At 38.8% G+C, this 21,614-nt stretch overlaps 1 protein-coding gene across 2 annotated transcripts in view; it reads right to left on the bottom strand.

The window, feature by feature from the left end:
* Window positions 1–6,137: 6,137 nt before the first annotated feature.
* Window positions 6,138–21,614, bottom strand: part of SOHLH2 (spermatogenesis and oogenesis specific basic helix-loop-helix 2) — a 47,566-nt gene continuing 32,089 nt past the window's right edge. Inside the window, exons 7-11 of one of the 2 annotated variants that reach the window (XM_011993006.1) lie at window positions 12,813–12,960; window positions 12,566–12,657; window positions 11,779–11,897; window positions 8,524–8,780; window positions 6,138–6,978 (exon numbers count right to left, since the gene is read on the bottom strand). In XM_011993006.1, coding sequence (XP_011848396.1) covers window positions 6,958–6,978; window positions 8,524–8,780; window positions 11,779–11,897; window positions 12,566–12,657; window positions 12,813–12,960 — 637 coding nt within the window. In that variant the 3' untranslated portion in view covers window positions 6,138–6,957. Of the gene's footprint in view, window positions 6,979–8,523; window positions 8,781–11,778; window positions 11,898–12,565; window positions 12,658–12,812; window positions 12,961–20,027; window positions 21,225–21,614 lie in introns of those variants that run through there. The other variant, XM_011993007.1, reaches the window with a different exon arrangement.

Genomic DNA, 21,614 nt, shown 5'->3' with positions numbered 1-21,614 from the left:
AAATTATATTAAGGTCCTACCTGTGCTATTGACTGCAAAAAGGCAAGTGATCAGCTAATAATTACAGTCCCCTGTTATTAAAATAGAAATTTATTACTTCATGAAGACTTTGTAACTCCCTGGAAATGGTTATCTTTGAAAATACTGATGCATGTTATATTCTTCCTTAAAGTGCTCACACATCCTCTCCCTGTCTCGTGCCCTTTCTCTCTGTGCAAGTACAATATCCCCTGGTATATGATTGATGCATTCAGCAAATTGGTCATTAGTAAGAATTCTCTCCAAGTCATTAAAATAAAGTATGTGCTTTAAGTTATTTGTTGTCTGGAATGGTTGTATGAATGGGATTCTCAATGGCTAACAGTGCTGGACAGATGAGGTCTTGCTGGAGTTATTGGTTTACCTGTTCTCTCTGTAGCCTTGTATGATCACATTTTTCTTTTCCACAAAGGAGAAATAATATTCCCACAGTCATACCCCCTCCATACCCACCATTCTGAGTATGCCACTCACTAACTGCTACATCTACTTTTATCCCCCGCCCACTCCCCACACCTTACCCTTACATCTCATCCCTCTACCTACTTTGACATCAACAATTTTTTAACCACACAGGTGGAGCCCTGCATCCACTGATCCACTTTCCAGGGCCCATCACCCTCCTCACTTGTAAAGCCAAGATCCCCCGGGTCTTCCTGATCACAACTCCCTTGCATACTTATTCAACTCCCTAGCCCTTATCTTCTCTGTCAAACGTGCTTGGTGAAACCCCAGTTAAATCTCTGCTTATCCAACAGCAGCAGCCAGACAGTCAAATCTGCCTGGAGAAAATCCCAGCAGCCCCTCAGAACCAAAACCTCTCCTTGTTTAGGATGCTACAGAGCCAGGAAGAGTGGTATGAAGTGACAGTAAGAACCATGATTTTTCTTCCTCTGTGCAGATTGTGTATTAGGGAGTAGTAGACAGGCTGCAGGAAGGGAAGGTGGCAAGATAAGAAGAACAGCTACCATTGGGCAAGGGTCTACCACATGCCAGGAAGTTTTATAAACATGATCTTGAATCCTCAGACCCTGAATAAGTAAATAAATTTCATTACTCCCATTTTACAGAAGAGGAAACAAGTGCAAAAAGGCAAATAATTTACCCAAATATATGCAGCTAATGGGTAGTGAACTAGGCTCTATTCACAACATTCTGACTTCTAGTCTCGTGCTTTCTCCACGACACTCAGCTGTCTCTTCTGGGTGAGGTAATCAGTGCCCCGGCCTAAGCAGTGAGCAAGTAGTGTCTGGTCTTGCATCAGGCACTGAGGGTGTAGAAGCAGAGCTCTATTCATTACAGAGGCAAGGGCCTGAGATTTGTGAAGAGCAGTTGTAGGGACATGCTGCGGGAGGCCTGGACTGGGCATAGGAGGAGTAGAATCACCAATGACTTTGTCTTGCCTTTGTTCAAGTGGGAGCAGAATATCCAAGTGTAGACAGTGAAAAATAATTTTCAGCTGGAAACCTGCCATGACTGGCTTGGCTTTGCCAATGGGATCTGATTAGTATTCTTGAGCTTTCATTAGCATTTGAAGGAAATACCCAAATGACACAAAGCTGGTTCTAGCAGCTGAGATTTAACATTTTAACCCAATTTCTCTAATGCAGTTAACCTGTGATAAAATGCTGGTTAAGCCCCTTCTTTTCATAAACCATTTTGAGCCTCAACAAGCAAACCATTTATACAAGCACCTTTGCACTCACCTCTGCCAAGCCAGGTCGGCGGACGTGCCTCCTTGTGTGAATTACATCATTTGCTGCTGGGGTAGAGAACTGGGAGTACTTTTCCCAGCCTTGGCTGGACCGGAGCCAAGGTTAAGTGCAAATCCCTTAACATGATCTCCCTGTAACTGCCTCTTGTGCTGACACAAGCCTGCCCTGGGGAGCGGTATTTTAGTGGATCCTTTGTTGCAGGTTTTCCATTTTAGGGAGAATTGATGGTGAGACTAAGTACAAACACATCCTCTGCCAGTCAAATGCTGCGGCTAGGGTTTTTGAAAAGGATCTGGGCAGTCTTGTGGCCAGCAATAATATTTATATTGAAACTCACAGCTCTTGCTTCACAGGGTGAGGGCAATGATGGTCAAGAAAGGAATTCCCTTCCCCATATACGATGCTTCTCACATGACTCAAGAAAGCAAGGAAATATTACTTTGAGTTCAGAGTAAATCCTGTACTAGTTTCTCAGTTGCATAAGATTAAGAACCCAAGATAATGTGTTCATATTCAAATTTTTCCAAATACTATTTTCTACTTCGAAAGGAAAAAAAAAAAAAAAAGGTAGCTCAATTGGTATTTTGTCTTTCTCCCTTTCTTTTAACTCTCTCAAAGGCTTAGGGGCATTTTCATCCAGTTCCTGACTCTCTAACCCTATAAAAAAGTAGAACTTCCTATTGTACTGAAAAAAAGAAAAAGCCTATAATGTCTCCTTTAGAAAGATGTTTAACAACTTTATTTTACCAGTTAAATTTGACATGGTTCAATTATAATTCTCCATTCAATTATAAAAATCAGTGTTCCAACCCCACTGGCTTTCTTTCTGATTACAGTAAATAAAATATAAAAATATTAAAGAAACAAGTAACTACCCCAGGGATGTGAGTGCTGTAAGTTTTTCACCCCTTCCTTAATGTTCTATAAACAAGAGTCAGCAGCATTAGAATACCACAACATGAGAGAACCATTTTTAGCTTAAAGCAGTAGGGAAAGTATTCAGTGAGTTTATTCTTGTTTTTGTGTGCCTATCCTAATATACACACAACTATAGGAAAGATTTCCTACTTTTCAAAAGTTTCCAGTTCAAAATTGAGTCTTATTTCAGGACTATGTGGAAAATAATCTACAGGATGCAGGCAATATTGAGATCTGTTATTGAGGGTTTAAAATAACATGGAGTCCTAAGCAGAGAATTTTTAAACATTTGGCTATTATTTTGAAGGATAAAAAGAAATAGCTTGATGCAGATTGAAAGGAGGAAAAATTCAGTGTTTTATGAAATGTACCACTCCCAACACCCTTACATAGCCTTGATACTACCTGGGTAAGAAATAAGCATAAAGGAATATCTATTTGCAAAGACTTCTTGGGATACATGTTCTTCTTAGAACAATCTGTGCATTTTAGAAGTCTATTTCCCTGAAGTTTCTTCCAGTGGCACTTAAGCCCTCTTATTTTATAATCTTATGTATAGAAACCTTTGCTTTGAGAATAAATTAATATTTTTACAAGCATGATGAGTAAAATTCAACCGCATACAAGATGTGTAATATAATCGTGTGTGTGTATGTGTATCTTGTTTTCAAAAAGAACATTATTCTAGGGTGTTTAAAAAAACCCAAAAAAACCTTTTAAAATACGAAGATCAGAGGTTTCTCCATTTTCCATAGGAGTGTCATGTTTCCATGGTGATGAAAACAGTTCCTGATACCAGATTAATCAAGGTGATCTGTGGGCTTCCTGCTTCCTACTTCCATATAACAGGGAGATGCACTGAAGAAAATGGGAAACCAGTGGCATGTGTGATAGGTGGGTAGAAAAATACCAGGAAGTTCAGGTTCAGGTCTTAAGATTTTGTTACATCAATGCCATTCAGAGAAATGACAGATCCTTTCCAAGGTTGTTTTTTTGTTTTGTTTTGTTTTGTTTTCAAAAGTGACATTCTGTTTTTAACAATACCTTTAGAGTAACTTCACAAAATATGAAAGCTTTGATAAAAATTCAGAATCTTCATGCAGTTTCCACTGCCATCTAGATAAACCAAATGAGTGAAACCCCACATCACTTTTCTGGTTTTCACTCCTTGCGAATACCTACTCAAAATTCACGGGGTTCACTCCCGCCTTTGAGTTTCCCAGCTGTACTACCTATTCATCCTTCTAAATTACCAAAGTAGTTTCGGGAACCCATCCCAGCAAACCCTTTCTTAATCACCGTGGGAGTAATGAATGAGTCTCTCCATCACTGCCTATTGAGGAGGGCGGTGCTCCTTGTGCTCCACTCCAGCCCTTAACATGCACTTGATCAGGGTGCTGTAAGTTAACAGGGGCCGTCACACCTGGCTGTGCATCAGAATCATCCTAATCATCCTATGCAGAGTATTGGGCCTCATTCCAGAGCTATGGAATCAGAATCTCTGGGAGAAAGTTCGAGAATGTACAGTTTTAATCAACCTATGAGTGCTTCTGAGGCCCTGCCAGGTTTGGAAGTCAATGACATATGGTTTTAGTTTGTATCTATTCTGTCCCCTATGGGTATCTGTGTCTCTTTATGTGAATTGGATGTGTTTAAGAGGAATAATCAAATACTAGCAAACACATTTTGTAGTGTTTAAATGCAGATTCCCAAGCACCAGGGAGTAAGGCTTACCAAATCTGACCCTGTGGGGATATGGCCTGGGAATCTGCATTTTAACAAACCTCTCCATCCTCCCTTCCCGAAATGATTTCCTTGTATAGAGAAACACTACTGCTTTTGGAACTAAACTGGAACACCTACTGGGACAGGGCACACCACTTCAATGAATGAGGCAGGCTGGGTGGGGAGGGACCAAAGGGAAGCTGATGCCCCATGGAAAGGGGGAGGCACTGCTCTGCCTCAGCAGTTCATTACTACTTTTCCAGACTAGAAATAGAGCCAGTATTGTCTGTTTCGAATTTTTCAGAAGCTACAAGTTCAGAGCAATTTAATTTCTTAACATTCAAAAAACAGCCAATAAACAAACAGCTGCCACCAACAACTTGTGCCCTCTGCCTTTGAGGGTTTTACCCATGTACCTTGCATCTCTGGTGATTTGCAATGCCTTGTGTCATCAGGAGCCTGGTCGAGTGACCTCTTAAAATGAATCATATAGTATGATAGAACTGTAGCGTCACAAGTTCCTACTGGGTCATCCAGGCCACTCCCACCATTTAATGTTTAATCCCCCCACTTTGGCATTCCTCTCCAGTGCTGACACCCCAAACCATGTCTCTCATCTAGATCTATTGCCTGTGCTGCAATATCTGAATGTATTTTGGCTACTTCAACTCGGATATCATTTAAATACCTCAAATGCAACATGTCCCCATATGAAATTGTCATGTTCTAGTGCCATGACTCCAGGGGTTCTTCTCCTTGCATTGTCTCAATGAACACCAATCCTGCCTCGCTAGCTGCTGAAGCCAGAAGCGTCGGTGGCATCCTTAATTCTTTGCCCTTTATCACAGCCCCATATCAGATCATTTACTATCTTTCATTCATTCTGCTGTTACCAGCATGACACCTACAAGCTGTCACCTTTTCTAGGCAAGCTCTTTGCATCTTCTTCATTGTGAAAATAACACTGCAACTGTCTGTCCCATAACCAGCCAACTTGATTTTACAAGGAAAATCCTGCTCTGTTTCTACAAGGTGAAACCCAACTAACCTTTCTTCCTTGGCTAAGAGTTGAGCTCACTTGGAAGAGAATAATTTATTAAAAATGAAATTCTCGTATTAGAAATGAATTTGGACACTGGCATGAAGTCCAGGATCATGGGACCCAGCCTCGGAAAGCAGAGAGCTCTAACGATCGATCTGGTAGCCTCCTCTTTATGCTGAAAGGAAAAGGGGACTGAGAGAGCAGCAAGTAGAGAGATGGCTCTAGGGGTCACACTTTTTAGGTCCTCTGTTGAAGAATTCCCAGTCACAGGCTTCTCTCAGAGCCCACATGGAGATATAAAGAAACCCTGGTGCAAAGCAAAAGTGCCAGCAACGATTAAGACCATCTGGGAACACAGGCAGTAGTCCCAGTGTCCAAAATACCTCAACAGGTTCTCTTCTAATGTCAAAGCAATTATTTCTAAAGGAAAGAGAATGAAGAATCAAGCACCTGTTTTTAATAATAAGAATAAAACCTTAGTTGGAAACTTCTTGTTCCTTTTTAAAGTATGTCAAACATCTACAGATTCCATCATTTTGGTAGCCTCAAAGAAAAGCTGTACGGTTTGACATGAGAATTAGGCTATGCCTACAGTAATTTTTAAGCTTCTCAAAACTCTAGGAAATTAAATTCCCTACACAATACTACTAAAAGAGAGAACAGATATTTATTAAACAAAATAAAAATGGATTACAATGTTCAGGGTGAAAACTGAGTATTTTATTTAATAATAAAATTTACGTATAAGAACAATTCAGTGAAATATAAAACAAACCTTTTTCCCCCTTAGTTTCAACTGTCCTTTCTAATACCCATAGGGAGGAAGAGATGAAAAACAAAAGACCTGCTAGTCTGTAACTAAAGGTCCAGAAAGAAATATTTACCTATTAGCCATCGTTTCACTCAATGGATTGTGAAATGCAAAAGCACACATCAATTTATTCATTAGTAGTCAAGTAGGGAGGTAAACCCCTCTTTCAGCATCTCTCTGCGTATCTTAGTTTGGATGGTGAATGAAGAAGGAAACACTCTAAAATGTCAAATAAGGAAAAGACACCACCTAGAAATGAGTGACAGTAATTCACAGGGATACTAAAAATAAGAATCAAGTTGCAATATCTGTACTCACTGACACGAGGTATCAACACACCTTCCTAATCTTATCATTTTATCGTGTCTACATGGATCTTCCTTATAGCATGCTTTTTTCATCAATTGTGGAATATTTTTTGAGAAGAAAGAGTGTAGGTCACCGAGGCCATTTGTTCTCGTAGCTCTCTGGCTGGCGGGGATCCAAGTGTGTATGAAGATGAGTGACAGTGTGCGGCCAGCTTTTTCGCTGCTGGTCTTTCTATCTGCAGAAGCTTTGAGTGCATTTATCAGAAGCCAAACCATGCCAACTCTTTTGATATTAGGTCTTTGGGTGGAGCTTTCAAAATCATTCTTTGTTCCATTTTTCCTAGATTGTCAAACTGCGCCCAGTAGGTGGTTGAGAGTGTGAATTTCAAACATGTGCTTTTAATATGCCCAAAATTGTTGCTGCAAAGAAGGGGGAAAAATCCACATTAATTGAATCCTCGCCCATTCTTACTCATAATGTCATGATTGTATTTTCTATATCATAAAACAATCTGAAATGATTTGCAAAACTATGTGAAATTCTCAGGTGAATAAGCTTACAGGTTTTAAAATATGTATTCTTATTAAAAGGAATTATTTTCTCACAACAATTCAACAAAACCCACACAGAGTAAGTACAGGTCAACAATTTAAAAATAATAATATTGTAATCTTTTCTTTCATTTACCCTAGCCTTCCTATTGGAATACTAATGATCATTAGCAACATTATGATATCTGTAGACACTACATATTTTAACATTTCTTCGCAATTCTCTTTAGAATATTTTTCTTACAAATATCTTTTGGAAGGTCACTATTATTCCCATTTTATAGATGTCATATGGAGACTGTAACAGTATCTACCTTCAAAGGATCACTTCAGGGATTCTCATAAGATCATGCACATTAAGTACATAGAGTATTTGGCACTATTATTGAGTGCTCAAAACATGTTGGCTACTGTTAATATGCAAAAGTATTAGCAACTATATTAAAGTTAACAGAAGTCCATTTTAAGTAGGCCAACCTAGTTTGAGTCTTCCTCTAGCACTAGACAGTTCTTCCAAACAATGCAGGTATGACTGTTTCATATGCTGGTCCATCTGCCAGGACTGCTCTTGTCTCCTCACTTCCGATTCCTCACCCCTCTACACATCTAGATGTGTATTTCATATGCTGGTCCATCTGCCAGGACTGCTCTTGTCTCCTCACTTCCGATTCCTCACCCCTCTTCCTGGCTAATTCTTAGCAGCTAGGGATTGGCATAGATGACATTTCTCCAGGGGCGAGCAGTCGCTAACCTAGCTGATATATACAGTGGGGCACTCCTCCTACCCGCTTCAACCATATTGTAATTTCTGCTTCTTTGTCTGCATCCCCTTAACACTAAAGCTGCATGAGGGCAGGGATCGTGTCTACCTTTGTATACTACATTCTTAGCACAATGACAAGCTCAGTGTCAGAATATAGTGGGTGCTCAGTAAATATCTGCTGTATGAAGACACCTGGTATCTGAAACCAGCCCGGCTGGCGACTGAAAGAAAGCTTTTTGATGAGTGTGAGTGATGCCGCCCATCTGAGAGATAAGCAGCAGTTAGTGATGGGACCAGCTGAGGATGAGGGTGGTAAGGTGGGATGTGCCACTGCGGAAGCTCTGAGTAGAAGCAGGGGGGCAGAGGGGAATCAGTGCTAGGGGAGATCAGATTCCACCTGTCACTGTCAAACTAGCACAGTCCCATCCAGCTTCAGTGGTTCTGGATATTAGACACCAGCCCTGCAGCATGGGGAGCGAGAGCACGGGTCAACTGCATCTCCTTTTCACCCAGCAGGTTAGAGAGACTCAGAATCAAGCCCTTAGGTCCCAGTCTTCCAACCAGAGTCGCAACAACAAAATGGGGGTCGGGGGTTTCTGCTGGCTGGAGTGAAAGGGTCTAATCTGATCCATGGACCCCTGAAAACTTACCAGACAGTTGGGATGTGTAGTGCACGTCTGGCCCAACCCAGAAGTGCAGTGCTGAGGGAGAAGCTTTGAGACCGGGGACACGGCTGAAGGTAAATGAATTGAAATGTTCTGATTTGTTACGGCAGTTTCATCGTAGGAAGGGGTGACTTTAGAATAATATCTGACAGTATGCAAGGAATTCAGAGACAGCGCTGCACTGGGAATGTGAGTTTTATATGGATCACAAATAGCATTCTCTGAGGTGGAGCTTGACGGAACTTTAATGAGAAAGAAAACAAATATGGGTCAGTATCCACAATTCTGTAATTCGGAACGACTGTTATTTGACATAAACTGCCCGCTGTTTCATTTCCTCGCATTACAAATCTGTGCTACCGCTACACCCGAACGCTGATGGAAAAACAAAGTGAACTTTCTAATTGTGACATTTAGAGCAATACACACACTATAAATTAGTGTTCATGTGTCATTAAAAGACAGATGTTAGAGAAGCGGAAGATCCCTGTGCCTTTTGATGTATGTGAATGTGCATGTCAATCAAAATGGAATCTCTCTGAAGCAAGGAAGAAGGTTGGAAAGAACAACTCCATTCAGCAGAATGGTTAATATCATTATACAGCTATATTCTACATGGCAACTAGAAGACAAAATTCAATATATAATATTAACAATGTAACCTCAAATAATACCATGAATGTTTATTTTCTACTGGACATCAATAACATTGAAAGTAAAGTAATATAATGGTACATCTACTTTAAATACAAATGTACCTGAAATGTTTGTGAAAAAATAATTTAAGCAAATATATACAGAGATTTATGAAAAAGGACAGAAAAAGGCAAGCTGATAAGGTTAAAACATGTATGTATTACAGATCGGGCTCAGCACAGAAACCTTGAGACTTCGGGTGGTCATTTAACTTCTCTAGCCTTCAATTTCCTGATGCGGGTGGTGAAAGTGAAATTTGGAAGACTTAACTGATTGAACTTCTCCGATCCTCTTTCCAAAACAACTTGGCAACATGCATTAAGAGCTATACATACATTCACGTTCTCTGTCCTCTAACTCACCCATTACACTCTTCCAGGAACCCATTATACTCTTCTAGGAATCCAGTTCAAGGAAAAGTCCAAAATACAGAAACCCTCATATATGGGAAAATATTTCCTATCACATGACATAAAAAATCACTCTCCCCTCAAACTGCAAATGCTAAATGTAGCGATTGGAAAATGGCTAAGAAAATTACTCTATAAATCACTTGATAAATAATTAAAACCATTAAAATGGTGATGAGTGATGCATAACAACAAATATACGTATGTATGACACAAAGTTAAGTAAAAAAATTCAGGAAACAAAATGGATGTCCAATGATTACTACCATAGAAAAATATACCTGGAAGAAGACTTGAAGGAAATACGTCAAAAAATGAACACAGTGATTATCTTAGCCAGGTTAGTAAAGGATCGGCACTGGTTTTCAAACGCAAAAATGTATTTACATCAAATAAAAATGGGAGTTTTGACTCCTTAACCTTCAAGGCCTCCTAGGGTTTGAACATGCCACAGATCTATGGTCCTAGCATATCTCTGGCTTCCCAAGATCAGTCTCCTTAGGGGAGGTAGTGCCTGGAAATGCTGGGGCACAGAAAGGCCTGAACTCGCTGCCACAAAATGTTTCAGAGTGTCTGCAGGACATAAATAGTATATTGTATGTACAAAAAAATAACATTGACAGGCATATGCCTGTGGCCTGACCTCTATCTGATTTAATCTAGGCTGATGTAATCATTCCATATCACATTCAGCCACCGCTACTTTAAGTAGATTAACCATGGCTTATGGCAACTTTTTTTTTTTTCCCTCTTATCCTCTCTTCTCTTCTCTAAGTCAGGAGAAAAGTCTAAATTGACTAAAATAACACCCTGAAGCTTCTTTGGTGATATGAAGAATCAGGGCTGGGTTCTATTTGGGGGCCCCTTCTCTTTTGACTTTAGACACCATCCTGAGTACCCTTCATTTGTTCCCATGGCTTCCGCCACATCCCCGTCCACATCCCCATCTACGCACGGTGCCTCTACTACAGCACTTACAAGACTGTCTGGGCCATATTTTCTTTTGTGACCCTTTCCACCACTAAGTTGTGAGCTTCATAAAAACAACTGCCTTTCATTCATCTCTGTGTCCCCATCTTTGAGGCAGGGACATTTAAGCTGAGAACTAGGGATGGACTTGGTGCTGCCCAGGGCAGGTGAGGGAGGAAGGACATTCCTGGTACATTGGTGAGAGCAGAGCCTGTTGGAGGAAGTCAGAAGTGTCATCTAGGACTGAGAGGCTGAGGAGACAGGCAGTCCTGTCATCTAGCATCTAACATTTAGGTCAAGAGGTCCGTACCTTCCTGGTTTCTAGATGGAGAGTAACTTCACCTTCAGGAATACTGAACGTCATAAACTGCTAGCTGTGTTCTTTTCCTCTATCTTTTTCCACCTTGTTATTTCAAGTACACGGGCATGACTAGCCTTATATAGCACATATAACAAAAATGACTCCCAGTGGGAAAGCATTTGTTCCACAATGAATATTCATATAAGGAGATTTCTTGAGCCCCTCCTGTGTGTTGGTCATCGTTCTAGGTACTAGAAATACAGTAATGTATCAAACTGGCCAGAAAATTCCCTGCCTTCATGGAGGTGACGTTCTAATGGAAGAAGATAGGCAACAAACAAAACACAGGAGTAAAGAACAGCAGGAGGCAGTGAGTGCTATCAAGACAAATACAGCAGAGAAAGTGGATGAGGAGTGCCTTGCGTCATGTTTATGGTAGGGAGGAATGTGCAGTTTTATCCGGGTGGCTGAGAAGATCTCTTTGAGAGGTGACATGCAAGCAAAGGCATGAAGGAAGCAAATAAATATGTTAAATGCTCAGGACACAGTCAGTCCTGAAATAATAATATGAACACTTCACCTCCCCTGAGATTCTATTTATATTATAAACAAAGTCACCAGTGTGCTTATCATCTATCAACAAAATGAGCTTTCTGGTAATTACAGTCAATTTTGAGCCCAGTTTCTGACATAACACTGTTTAAATACCTGTAGCCACCTTGTGTACCTGAGGCTGACAACACCTGAAGGCCTCGTCAGCTCTCCTGGATTCCCTGGTTATGGTGGTGAATGCGCAGGAGCCTGGGGGTTTGCAGGGCAGTGCAGGTCCCCCTGTAAGTGGCACAGATGTTAGGTGAAGCTCACCTCTCACAGCTTCATCCAAGGAGCCCTCTGCGTCTGGAGCGGAGCACCCATTCCAGCACGTGTTAGTCAGGAACTGGAGCCCTCTCTCAGGGGAGTAAGTGCTCGTCACACTATCTTCCCTTGAAAGGACAGAAAAAATTCTTTGCATATTTTTCAAGGAAAACGATGTGAACATTGCTGAGTTCAACTGCCCTTTTATCATTCAAGTTCTAAAAACACTGATAAAGCCTCCACTGTGGATTATTTACATAAACACAGACACAAGACCCACGATGATTTCTGAGGATGTGCAGGAATGATGTGTTTTTCTTCACACTTTCTCTCTGTTTACATATTCTCATCAACCTACGGAAGGAACTAATCATTTGGGAAGTCACATTTGGCACTAGTGACCTGCTTTAAGCACCACTAGTTGAACCAGGGCTGGACAGCTCCAGGGCCCGAGACCTCTCCGGGATGGAGGAACACCAGAAGCCATCGCGTCCCTGCTGGACCGCCACCATCCCTACACTCACAAGGGAGAAAGCCCCAATTTTAAGAATCTCAGAAATAACAAAAGGAGAAGCAAGGGTGAGTCACATGATGAAAAAACCATGGACCTGAGAATATTACCTGTGTTTATCACTGCAACGAAATGACACACATTGGCAATTAGAGAAGTTCACTGACCCTTAATATGCCCCTGCGCTTTCACTGTGGATGGGATCAGTTTTTGTCTACGTGTTTAGCATCCACATGGGAGGAAAATAGCTAGCAGACTTCAGATTCGCAAGAGCCCTTATCATACCGCTGTGCCATGACAGTGCCTGGGACAGAGAGCTGGATGGGTGTTTGTTGTTTCTTACAAAACCTCCTGTTGCTCTGAAGTGCTTCTGTAATCTAAAAAATACAGAAATATATTTAGGTAGATACTGACATTTCTACATACAAACAAAGACACATACTTTCCAATGATAAAAAATTCAAAGAAGTAAAATTGTAGTATTAAAGCGTTGTCTATAAGGATAAAATTCAAAGCTCTGGGAGTCAAATACCTGGGCCATAATGGCTGGAGAGATTTTCTCCCGGATATATTTCACATAATCAACTGTTGCCTCAAGAACTGAAGCCGCGTCATTCTTTCTCCCCTTTACATACGGCAAGAGAGTACGCAGCTGCTCGCAGCAGTATTTGATTCTTTCTCTGGACACAGAATTGCAATACATAAAGAATAATTAGTCTCATTTTCTTCCTTGTACCCAAAGACAAACCACCCTTCCTCCTGGGTATGTTTGTAAAAGAACCACCCCTCCCTACGCAGTCTCCATTTCAGAGAAAGGCGGTGTCCCTACAAGCCAGCAGCCCTCACAGCCCCTGAAATCCCAGCCTCCTGGGGTACCCACACATACCACTGCACAAAGAACCACTGCCCAAGTGCACTGTGTGTGCTGACGGCAGCCCCAGTTCTCTCACCTCAGGCCTGCCACAGAGCGCTGGATGCCCAGTCACTGAGGAGGGCACCCTTCCCACCCCCTGCTGCCTACGGAAACGTGCGGACCACTCTGCCCTCCCAGCAGAGAACTGTACATGATATAAAAATCCTTTGCGATTCACACTAGAAGCCTAGAAGGCAAAGAGCAGTCAGGACCTTCATGTCACTGGGACCTAGACCACGTTTCCAACAGCAGATCAGCTAGCATCTTGTATCACATGACTTCGTGGCCTGAGCAATAAGAAAATCAGAAGGCTGCTTCCTTTACATGAGGTAGGTACAGACAGAATGAGTAGACCAAGATGCAGGTATCAGAAAGAAACTAACCTGTCTTTCGCAGCTCTGAAGGGGGATGGGAAATGTAGATCTAACTGACTTAAGCCCTTGGTGGTTTCATTTATCCATGTGTTCATTTAATAAACATTTTTAAGCCCCTGTTTTGTGCTGAATACTACCTTGACATCTACAGGGTTGAATGGTGGTTCTGCTATTACTAACTGGAACCTTAGGCAAGTTACTAAACCTCTGTAAACACCAGAATGGCAGAGAAATTAAATTTAAAAACCTAGTTTGACATATGGCCAATGAGTAACTCAAATGGCGTTCTCACTGAGCTCTGAGGAACTCTGGGGTGTCTGCGCAGGCGTCTTAGGGACTATTCGGGGAAGGGGAGGCTAGAAGAGTCAACAATTTGACAATGTGTCTGAAGGGCTTTGAAACTTCTCACACCCTTTGACATGATACTTCCACTTACAAGGATCCATCCTAAGGAGTGAATCTAAAACACAGAGCACAGTGTGTATATACAGAAACCCATCAGAGCAATATATTAGAAAAATATGGAAAACAATACATAACATAGGAGGATGCCTTAAGTAAGCTACAGTACATTAGTTCAGTAGAATGTCACCTGGCAGTGGAAGTGATATATTATAAAGCTTATTGGGGAAAAGTAAGACACAAAACAGCATATAAAATATAATCCTAGCCACTAAACAAAGTAAAAATGAAGCCTAGGAGAAAAGACTGAAGGCAAAAACATCCAGTACAGTTATTTCTGGATGGCTGGACGATGGATCCTTTTTATTCCCTTTATTTTCTATATTTTCCAAATATTTTTGCCAGGCATATGTCACATTCATAATTGAAACTATGAAAATGCTATTAAAATATTTCTAACATTAGAAAAATGTTCAAACATAGAGAAAAATTGAAAGAATTATACAGTGAACACCTATACACTCACCACTTAAGAGTCTACAGTTAACATTTACTGTACAGGTTGAGTATCCCTCCACATAATGCCTGGGGAAGTGTTTAAGATTTCAGACTTTTTTTGGATTTTGGAATATTTGCATATATATAATAAGATAGCTTGGGGATGGGACCCAAAGTTTAAGACAAAACTGATTTATGTTTTATAATATATATATAACCTGAAGGTAACTTTATACAATATTTGTACCTGAAACAAATTTTGTACACACTGAACCATCAGAAAGAAAAGGTGTCACTATCTCATGTCAGTGCTGCAAAAGTTTGATTTTGGAGCATTTCAGATTTCAGATTTTCAGATTAGAGATGGTCAACCAGTATCTGTTTTATTATGTATGTGTCATCCCACTGTTCATACATCAACATATTTACATATGTTAAAGCAAGGTAAATTGTAGACATAAGCATATTACATTCCTAAATGTATCAGTAGCTAGAGCTCAAATTACTTTATTTTCAGGTAAACGCTACATAAAACGAAAATGCACAATGAGTCCCATTCTATGAGTTTGGACAAATACATAACAATTGTATGTATTTGAAATACATATGTAATGAAAATCCTAATCACACATGAAAATCCATTATCACAACCCCAGGAAGTCCTTTATGTTTCTACCCAGTCAATACCATCCCCTAACCCCATAAAGCAACTAAAATTCTGATATTTTTTTCCATACCACATTACTTTTGTCTGTCTTCAAATAGCATATAAATAAAATCTTACAGGATGTATTCTTTGTAAAGCTTCTTTCACTCAGGTTTAATGTTTCTGGAATTTATCTATGGGGCTAACTGTATCAGCAGTTTGTTCCTTTTCACTGAGCAACAGTATTCCATAATATGTAAATATGTCACAGCTCACTTATTCATTATCTTATTGATGAATACTTGAGCTGTTACCAGTTTTGGGTTATTATAAATAAAGCTGCTAGAACATTCTAGATGTCTTTTTGTGAATGCATGGTTTTATTTCTCTTGGGTAATATGTAGGAATAGAAATGATGGGCCATTTTATAAGTTTATAAAAACTGGCAGAACTTCTACCACACCAAAGTAGTACCATTTTACACTTCCACCATCAGTGTATCAGACCTCTTGTTCCAAATCTTTGATGGTATTTAATATTGTCAGTTTTCATGTTAGCATTTTGGCCTATCCATTATGCTTTAATCTGCATTTTCCTGACAGCTAATGATGTTGAGGACTTTTTCCTGTGCCTTTTGGGCACTTGTATAGCTTCCTTTGTGAAGTGTCTGTGCAGACATTTAACCTACATTTTAATTGAATTGCAGGTCTTTTTATTGTTTAGTTTTATTAGTTCTTTGGAATATCTTGGATACCAGGATTTGTCAGATATCTGTTTGGCAAATATTTTCTCCCAGTCTGTGGCTTTCATATTTATTTTCTTAAAACTTTTTGATAGCAAAAGTTTTAAATTTTGATAAATCCAATTTATTTACTCTCTCTCTGTCATGGTTATTGCTTTCTATGTCCTGTCTAAAGAATATCTGTGTACTCTCAGCTCATGAAGACATTCTCCTATTTTCTTGTAGAATTGTAATGTCCAATACAGTAGTCAATAGATGTGAGACTATTTAAATATAATAAATATAAATTAATATTATATATATTAAAAATTCTTTTCCTAAGTTGCAATAGTCACATTTTGAATACTCAATAACCACATGTTGCTAGTGGCTACTGTATTAGATGATGAAGATATAATTTTTAACACAGCAGAAGATTCTACTGAATAGTGTCATCCTAGAAGTTCTATAATTTTAGCTTTATAGTACAGCTCTGACTATGCTCCATCTTGAATTAATTTATTATATGGTGTGAGGTAAGGGGTCAAGGTTGATTCTCTTTCCAGATGGATATCTAGTTGTTCCAGCATCATTTATTAAAAATATTTGCTTCGGTGCTTTTGTTGAAAATCAAATGACTATAAATATATGGATCCAGTGCTGGGCTATTGTGTTCCATTGATCTATCTGTTAACTTTTATGCCAGTTACCTACTGGTGATTGTAGCTTTATGGTAAGTCTTGAAGTCAAGATAGTTTAAGTTATTCTACTTTATTGTAATTTTGCAAAATTGCTTTGGATATTCTAAGTCCTTTTCATACATTGTAAAATCTTCTTATCAACTTTTATGGAAAAAAACTTTCTGGGATTATGATTTGGATTCAAATAATGTTTCAATTTGGTGAGAACTGACATCTTAACAATGGTGAGTCTTTCATCATTATGGTATAATGCACGAGTTAGTTTTTATTTAACTTTTCATAGTAACATTTTGAATGATCAATGTACAGATCATTTGGGTTTTTTTTTTTTTTGCGTATTTTTCCCTAAATATCCTGAAGCTATTTTATTCTACTTTAAATGTCATATTTATATTTTCATTTTATAATTATTTGCTGTTAATATATAAAATACCATTGGTTTTTGTACCTTATCTTCTGCAACCCTGTCATAGTCATTCTTTGGTTCTAGTAACTGTTTTGTAAATGATTTAGGACTTTGACTTTATACCAAATCATGCCATCTACATATAGTAAGCCGGTTTTCCTTCTTCCTTTCTAATGTGTATGTCTATTTCTTTATCTAGCCTAATTGCAATGGCTAGGATTATTTATTTGATGAGGAACAGAAATGGTAAGAACAGGCACCCTTAGTTTGTTCCTGATCTTTTTAAGGAACAGTCAACATGTTATCACTAAGTAGAATGTTAGTTATAAGTTTTTTATAGATGCCTTTTAACAAATTGAGGAAGTTGTCTTCCACATCTATTTGCTGAAAGGTTTTTTAAAATGATAATGGTATATTGAACGTTGTCAAATATTTTTTCAGAATTTGTTAATCACATGGTTTTTCTCCTTTATTCTGTTAATGTGGTGAATTTCATTGGTTGATTTTTTATGTTTTGTTTCTGAGACAGACTCTCACTCTGTCACCCAGGCTGGAGTGCAGTGGCACCATCTCAGCTCACCACAAGCTCTGCCTACTGGGTTCAAGTGATTCTCATGCCTCAGCCTCAAGAGTAACTGAGATTACAGTGTGTGCCACCAAACCTGGCTAATTTTTTTTATTTTTTAGTAGAGACGAGGTTTTGCCATGTTGGCCTGGCTGGTCTTGAACTCCTGGCCTCAAGTGATCCACCTGCCTTGGCCTCCCAAAATGCTGGAATTACAGGTATGAGCCACCATGCCCAGCCCCATTGGTTGACTTCTGAATGTCACACCAGTCTTGCTTTTCTAGGATAAACCTGATGTGGTCATATTATATCTTTATATATTTCTTGATTCAATTTGCTAAAATTACGTTAAGTGTTTTTGTATTTGAGTTCATGAGGGATACTGTTCTGTAATTTTCTTTATAAATAATGTCTTTGTCAGGCTTAGGGTTATGTTGTTCCCATGAAAGGGGTTAGGAAGTATTCCCTCCTCCCATTTCTGTAAGAACATGTTTAAGATTGGTATTACTTCTTTAAATGCTTGCTGAAATTCATTGGTAAAACCACTGGAGTGTTTTCTCTTTCGTAAGGTTTTGATAGCAAGTTCAATTTTGTTAAATATAGAGTGTTTCGGCTTTCTGCTTCATCTGGTATCAGTTTTGATAAATTGTGATTTTCAAGAATTTATCCAGTATATCTAAGTTGTTGAATTTACTGGCCTAAAATTGTTCAAAGTATACTCTTTTGTATTTAAATATTTAGAGTAGCTATCATGATCATCCCTCTTTCATTCAAGATTGTGATATATTGTGTCTGTCTCTCTCCCAGCCTCCTCTCCCCCTTCACTGTCTCACTTATTTGGGTTTACTTTGTTTTACTTTGGCTTGCTTCCTAAGATGGAACCTTATATTACTGATTTTTAGGCCTTTTGCCTTATCTAATATAAGCATTTAAAGTCACAGTGTTTTCCCTAAACTTTGTTGTAGTTTATTTAAAAACTTTGATATATTGCATTCTCTTTTTTTAAATTGGAAGTTCCATGATACATGTGAATACATGCAGGTTTGTTACATAGCTAAAAGTGTGCCATGGTGGTTTGCTGATATATTCTGTTCTCAATAGATTCACTTTGAAATATTTTCTAATTTTTCTTGTGATTTTTTTTTGTTTTGTTTTACCCATGGATTACTTAGAAGTTTTTTTTTTTTTTTTTAATTTCCATTCAAGATTCCCCTTTAAATCTTATTCTTACCGATTTCTAATTTAATTTCCTTCTGGTCAGGGAACACATCTTTTTAATTCAACTCTTTTGAATGTATTGAGGCTTCTTACATTACCCCCGGTATACAGTCAGTCTAAGTGACTGTACCATGTGCCACTGAGAAGGAGTTGTCTGCTGCAGCTGTTGGGAGTGTTGCTCTATAAATATTCATGAGATCGAGGTGGTGAGCAGTGTTCACATCTTCTAGAGCTTACTGATTTTTTGGTGTCTAGTTGCATAAATTGCTGAGAGAGGAGTGTTAAATCTTCAGCAATCATTTTTAAATTATCTATTTGCCCATTTAATTCTGTAAATTTCTGATCCAAGTATTTTGAAGTTCTTATCACATGCTATTTGTGATTTTAATATCATTCTGAGAAGTTGACGCTTCTATCATTATAAATTGCCCCTCTTTACCTCAGGTAATACTGTTTGTCTTCAAGTCTACTTTATTTAGTATTAAAACAGCCTATTTGATTTTCTTATACTTCCTGTTTCCACAATGGATATATTTCTATTAATTTATTTTTTTATATTTAAAGCTTCTCTGTTACAGACAGTGGATAGCTAGGTATTGGGTTTTGTTTGTTTTTATCTATTCTGAAAACTTCTGCCTATAAGTTGGATATAGCTGGATAAAGGTCTACCATACCTTTTTTCCCCCTGTAGTCTCTTTTGCTTTTTTATTCTTCTGTTCCTCCTTTCCTTCCTTCTTTTTAAAATATTTTTAAAATTCCAATTTTAATTTACCTTTTGGCTTCACAGCAATGCATTTTGCCTATCTCTTTAGGGTTGCTCTAGGGATTACAATATATATCTGAAGTTTTCATAGTCTAGAATTAATACTTTATGACATCACATAAAATGTATAACTGCAGAAGTTATGCAAGTGCATTTATCCCACTCATTCTTCATGTAATAGTCAAATGTACTATAGCTACATATGTTATAAACCCCATAATACATTGCTATAATTTTTGCTTATAACAGTTTTAAGTATTCTAAATAGTTTAAAATGAAAAATGTTTGTTTTTGCTTAGACATTTATCATTTATGGTGCTATGTAGTCCTTCCAGTGATTCTAGTTTCCATTTGGTATTATTTCCCTTCAGCCTGAAGAATTTCCCTCAGCTTTCTTACCCTGCAGGTCCACTGGTGTCAAAATATACAAGTTGTCTTTTATCTGAAAATGTCTTTATCTTACATGAAGATAAAGGGAAATAATATCTGATGGAAATATGATTTGCACAAACAAGTGAAGAGTCTAAGACATGATAAATATGGTAGCATACATTAAAGGGTAGTTTTCTAACTTATTAATGTTTTAAAAACCAATAGTATGTTTATTTGACAGGCCCAGAGCAGCTGTATACTGCTAAGATTTCTGCTACAGAGGCAAGAAAAAAGTGTCCTTGTACTTTATGTCCCTTTGATGGTGGCAGCCAAGATTGAGTGCAGAAATGCAGGAGCAAAAGATGGTAATACAGGGAAATTCATGGGGAGAGAATTTTGGCAACTCAGACAAAACCTTGTATACAGTGAAGAGCCTGTTCTACTGCAAACAAGAATCTGATATTTGGCTTAAAAAGTTAAGAGTTAAGATTAAAGTCACTGAAAATTACTTATTTCTCCAACGAAGAGTCAGGGTCCATTTCCTCTCCTCTTGAATCTTCACTGACCTGTGCCTACTTTAACCAAAAGATATCTGGAGAGTGACTCTATGAGAGCTCTGGGACCAGTATTTCAGAAGATGTAGCTTTCATACTGGTCTCATGGAATCCTAAGCCTTCATGTAAGAGGTCCTTCTAGCTTGCTGGAGATACCATGCGGAGAAGTGATGAGACCACAGGCAAGAACAGCCCATTTGAGCACAACCTGCAGCCACACCCACCAGAAGACCATATGTGTGGATGAGGCTGTGCTGGAATCTCCACACAGGCCAATTGCTGGCTGAACACATGGAGTGCCATGGTTAACACCACACAGAGAAGAATAACAGAGCCAAGCTCTGCCCAAACTGGTGGTGACTCACAAAATCATGAGATATGATACACAGTTTGTTGATTTCCACTGCCAAGTTTTAGAGTACTTTGTTGTACAGTATTAGATAACTGGACAACAGCTTACCGTTTAGGCAAAACTAATCACAATGCCGGGTTGATAACTGATGTGGCTTGGATGTTTTGTCCCCTCCAAATCTTATGAAATGTGATGCCCAGTGTTGGAGGTGGAACCTGGTGGGAGGTGTTAAATCATGGGGGCGCTCTAGGGTTTAGCTTAGTGCCATCCCCTTGGTGATGAGTTCTCACTCAGTTCATGCAAGATCTGGTGGTTTAAAAGAGTCTGGGGCCTCTCCTTTCTCTCTCTCTTGCTCCTCCTCTTGCTATGTGACACACTGGCTCCACTTTGCCTCCTGTCGTGATTGTGAACTTCCTGAGGCCTCACCAGAAACAGAAGCTGCTATGCTTCCTGTACAGCCTACAGAATCATGAGCCAATTAAACCTCTTTTCTTTATAAATTACTCAGTCTCTGGTATTTCTTTATAGCAACACAAGAATGGACTAACACAATAACATATGTAAAAGTAAAATGTATGACAACAATAACAAAAAATGAAAGAAGGTAACTAGAAATATGCTGTTGTATTTTAAGGGCATAATATCAATTCAAGGTAGATTATCATCAGTTAAAGACGCATGTCATAATCCCTAGATCAATCAACAAAAAATAGTTTTAGCTAAAAAGTCAATAAAAGAGATAAAAAGAAATGCTAAAGTATACTTGATAAATCCAAAGGAAGGCAGGTAAAGAGAAAAAAAGGAAAAAGAAAATACATTAGACTAATGAACACAAATAGAAAAATTGTG

The sequence above is a fragment of the Mandrillus leucophaeus genome, unplaced genomic scaffold (assembly GCF_000951045.1).
Source record: "Mandrillus leucophaeus isolate KB7577 unplaced genomic scaffold, Mleu.le_1.0 Scaffold421, whole genome shotgun sequence".
NCBI classification, from domain to species: domain Eukaryota; kingdom Metazoa; phylum Chordata; class Mammalia; order Primates; family Cercopithecidae; genus Mandrillus; species Mandrillus leucophaeus.
The sequence above is the reverse complement of the archived record's forward strand: the minus strand, read 5'-3'. Positions and strand labels throughout refer to the sequence as shown.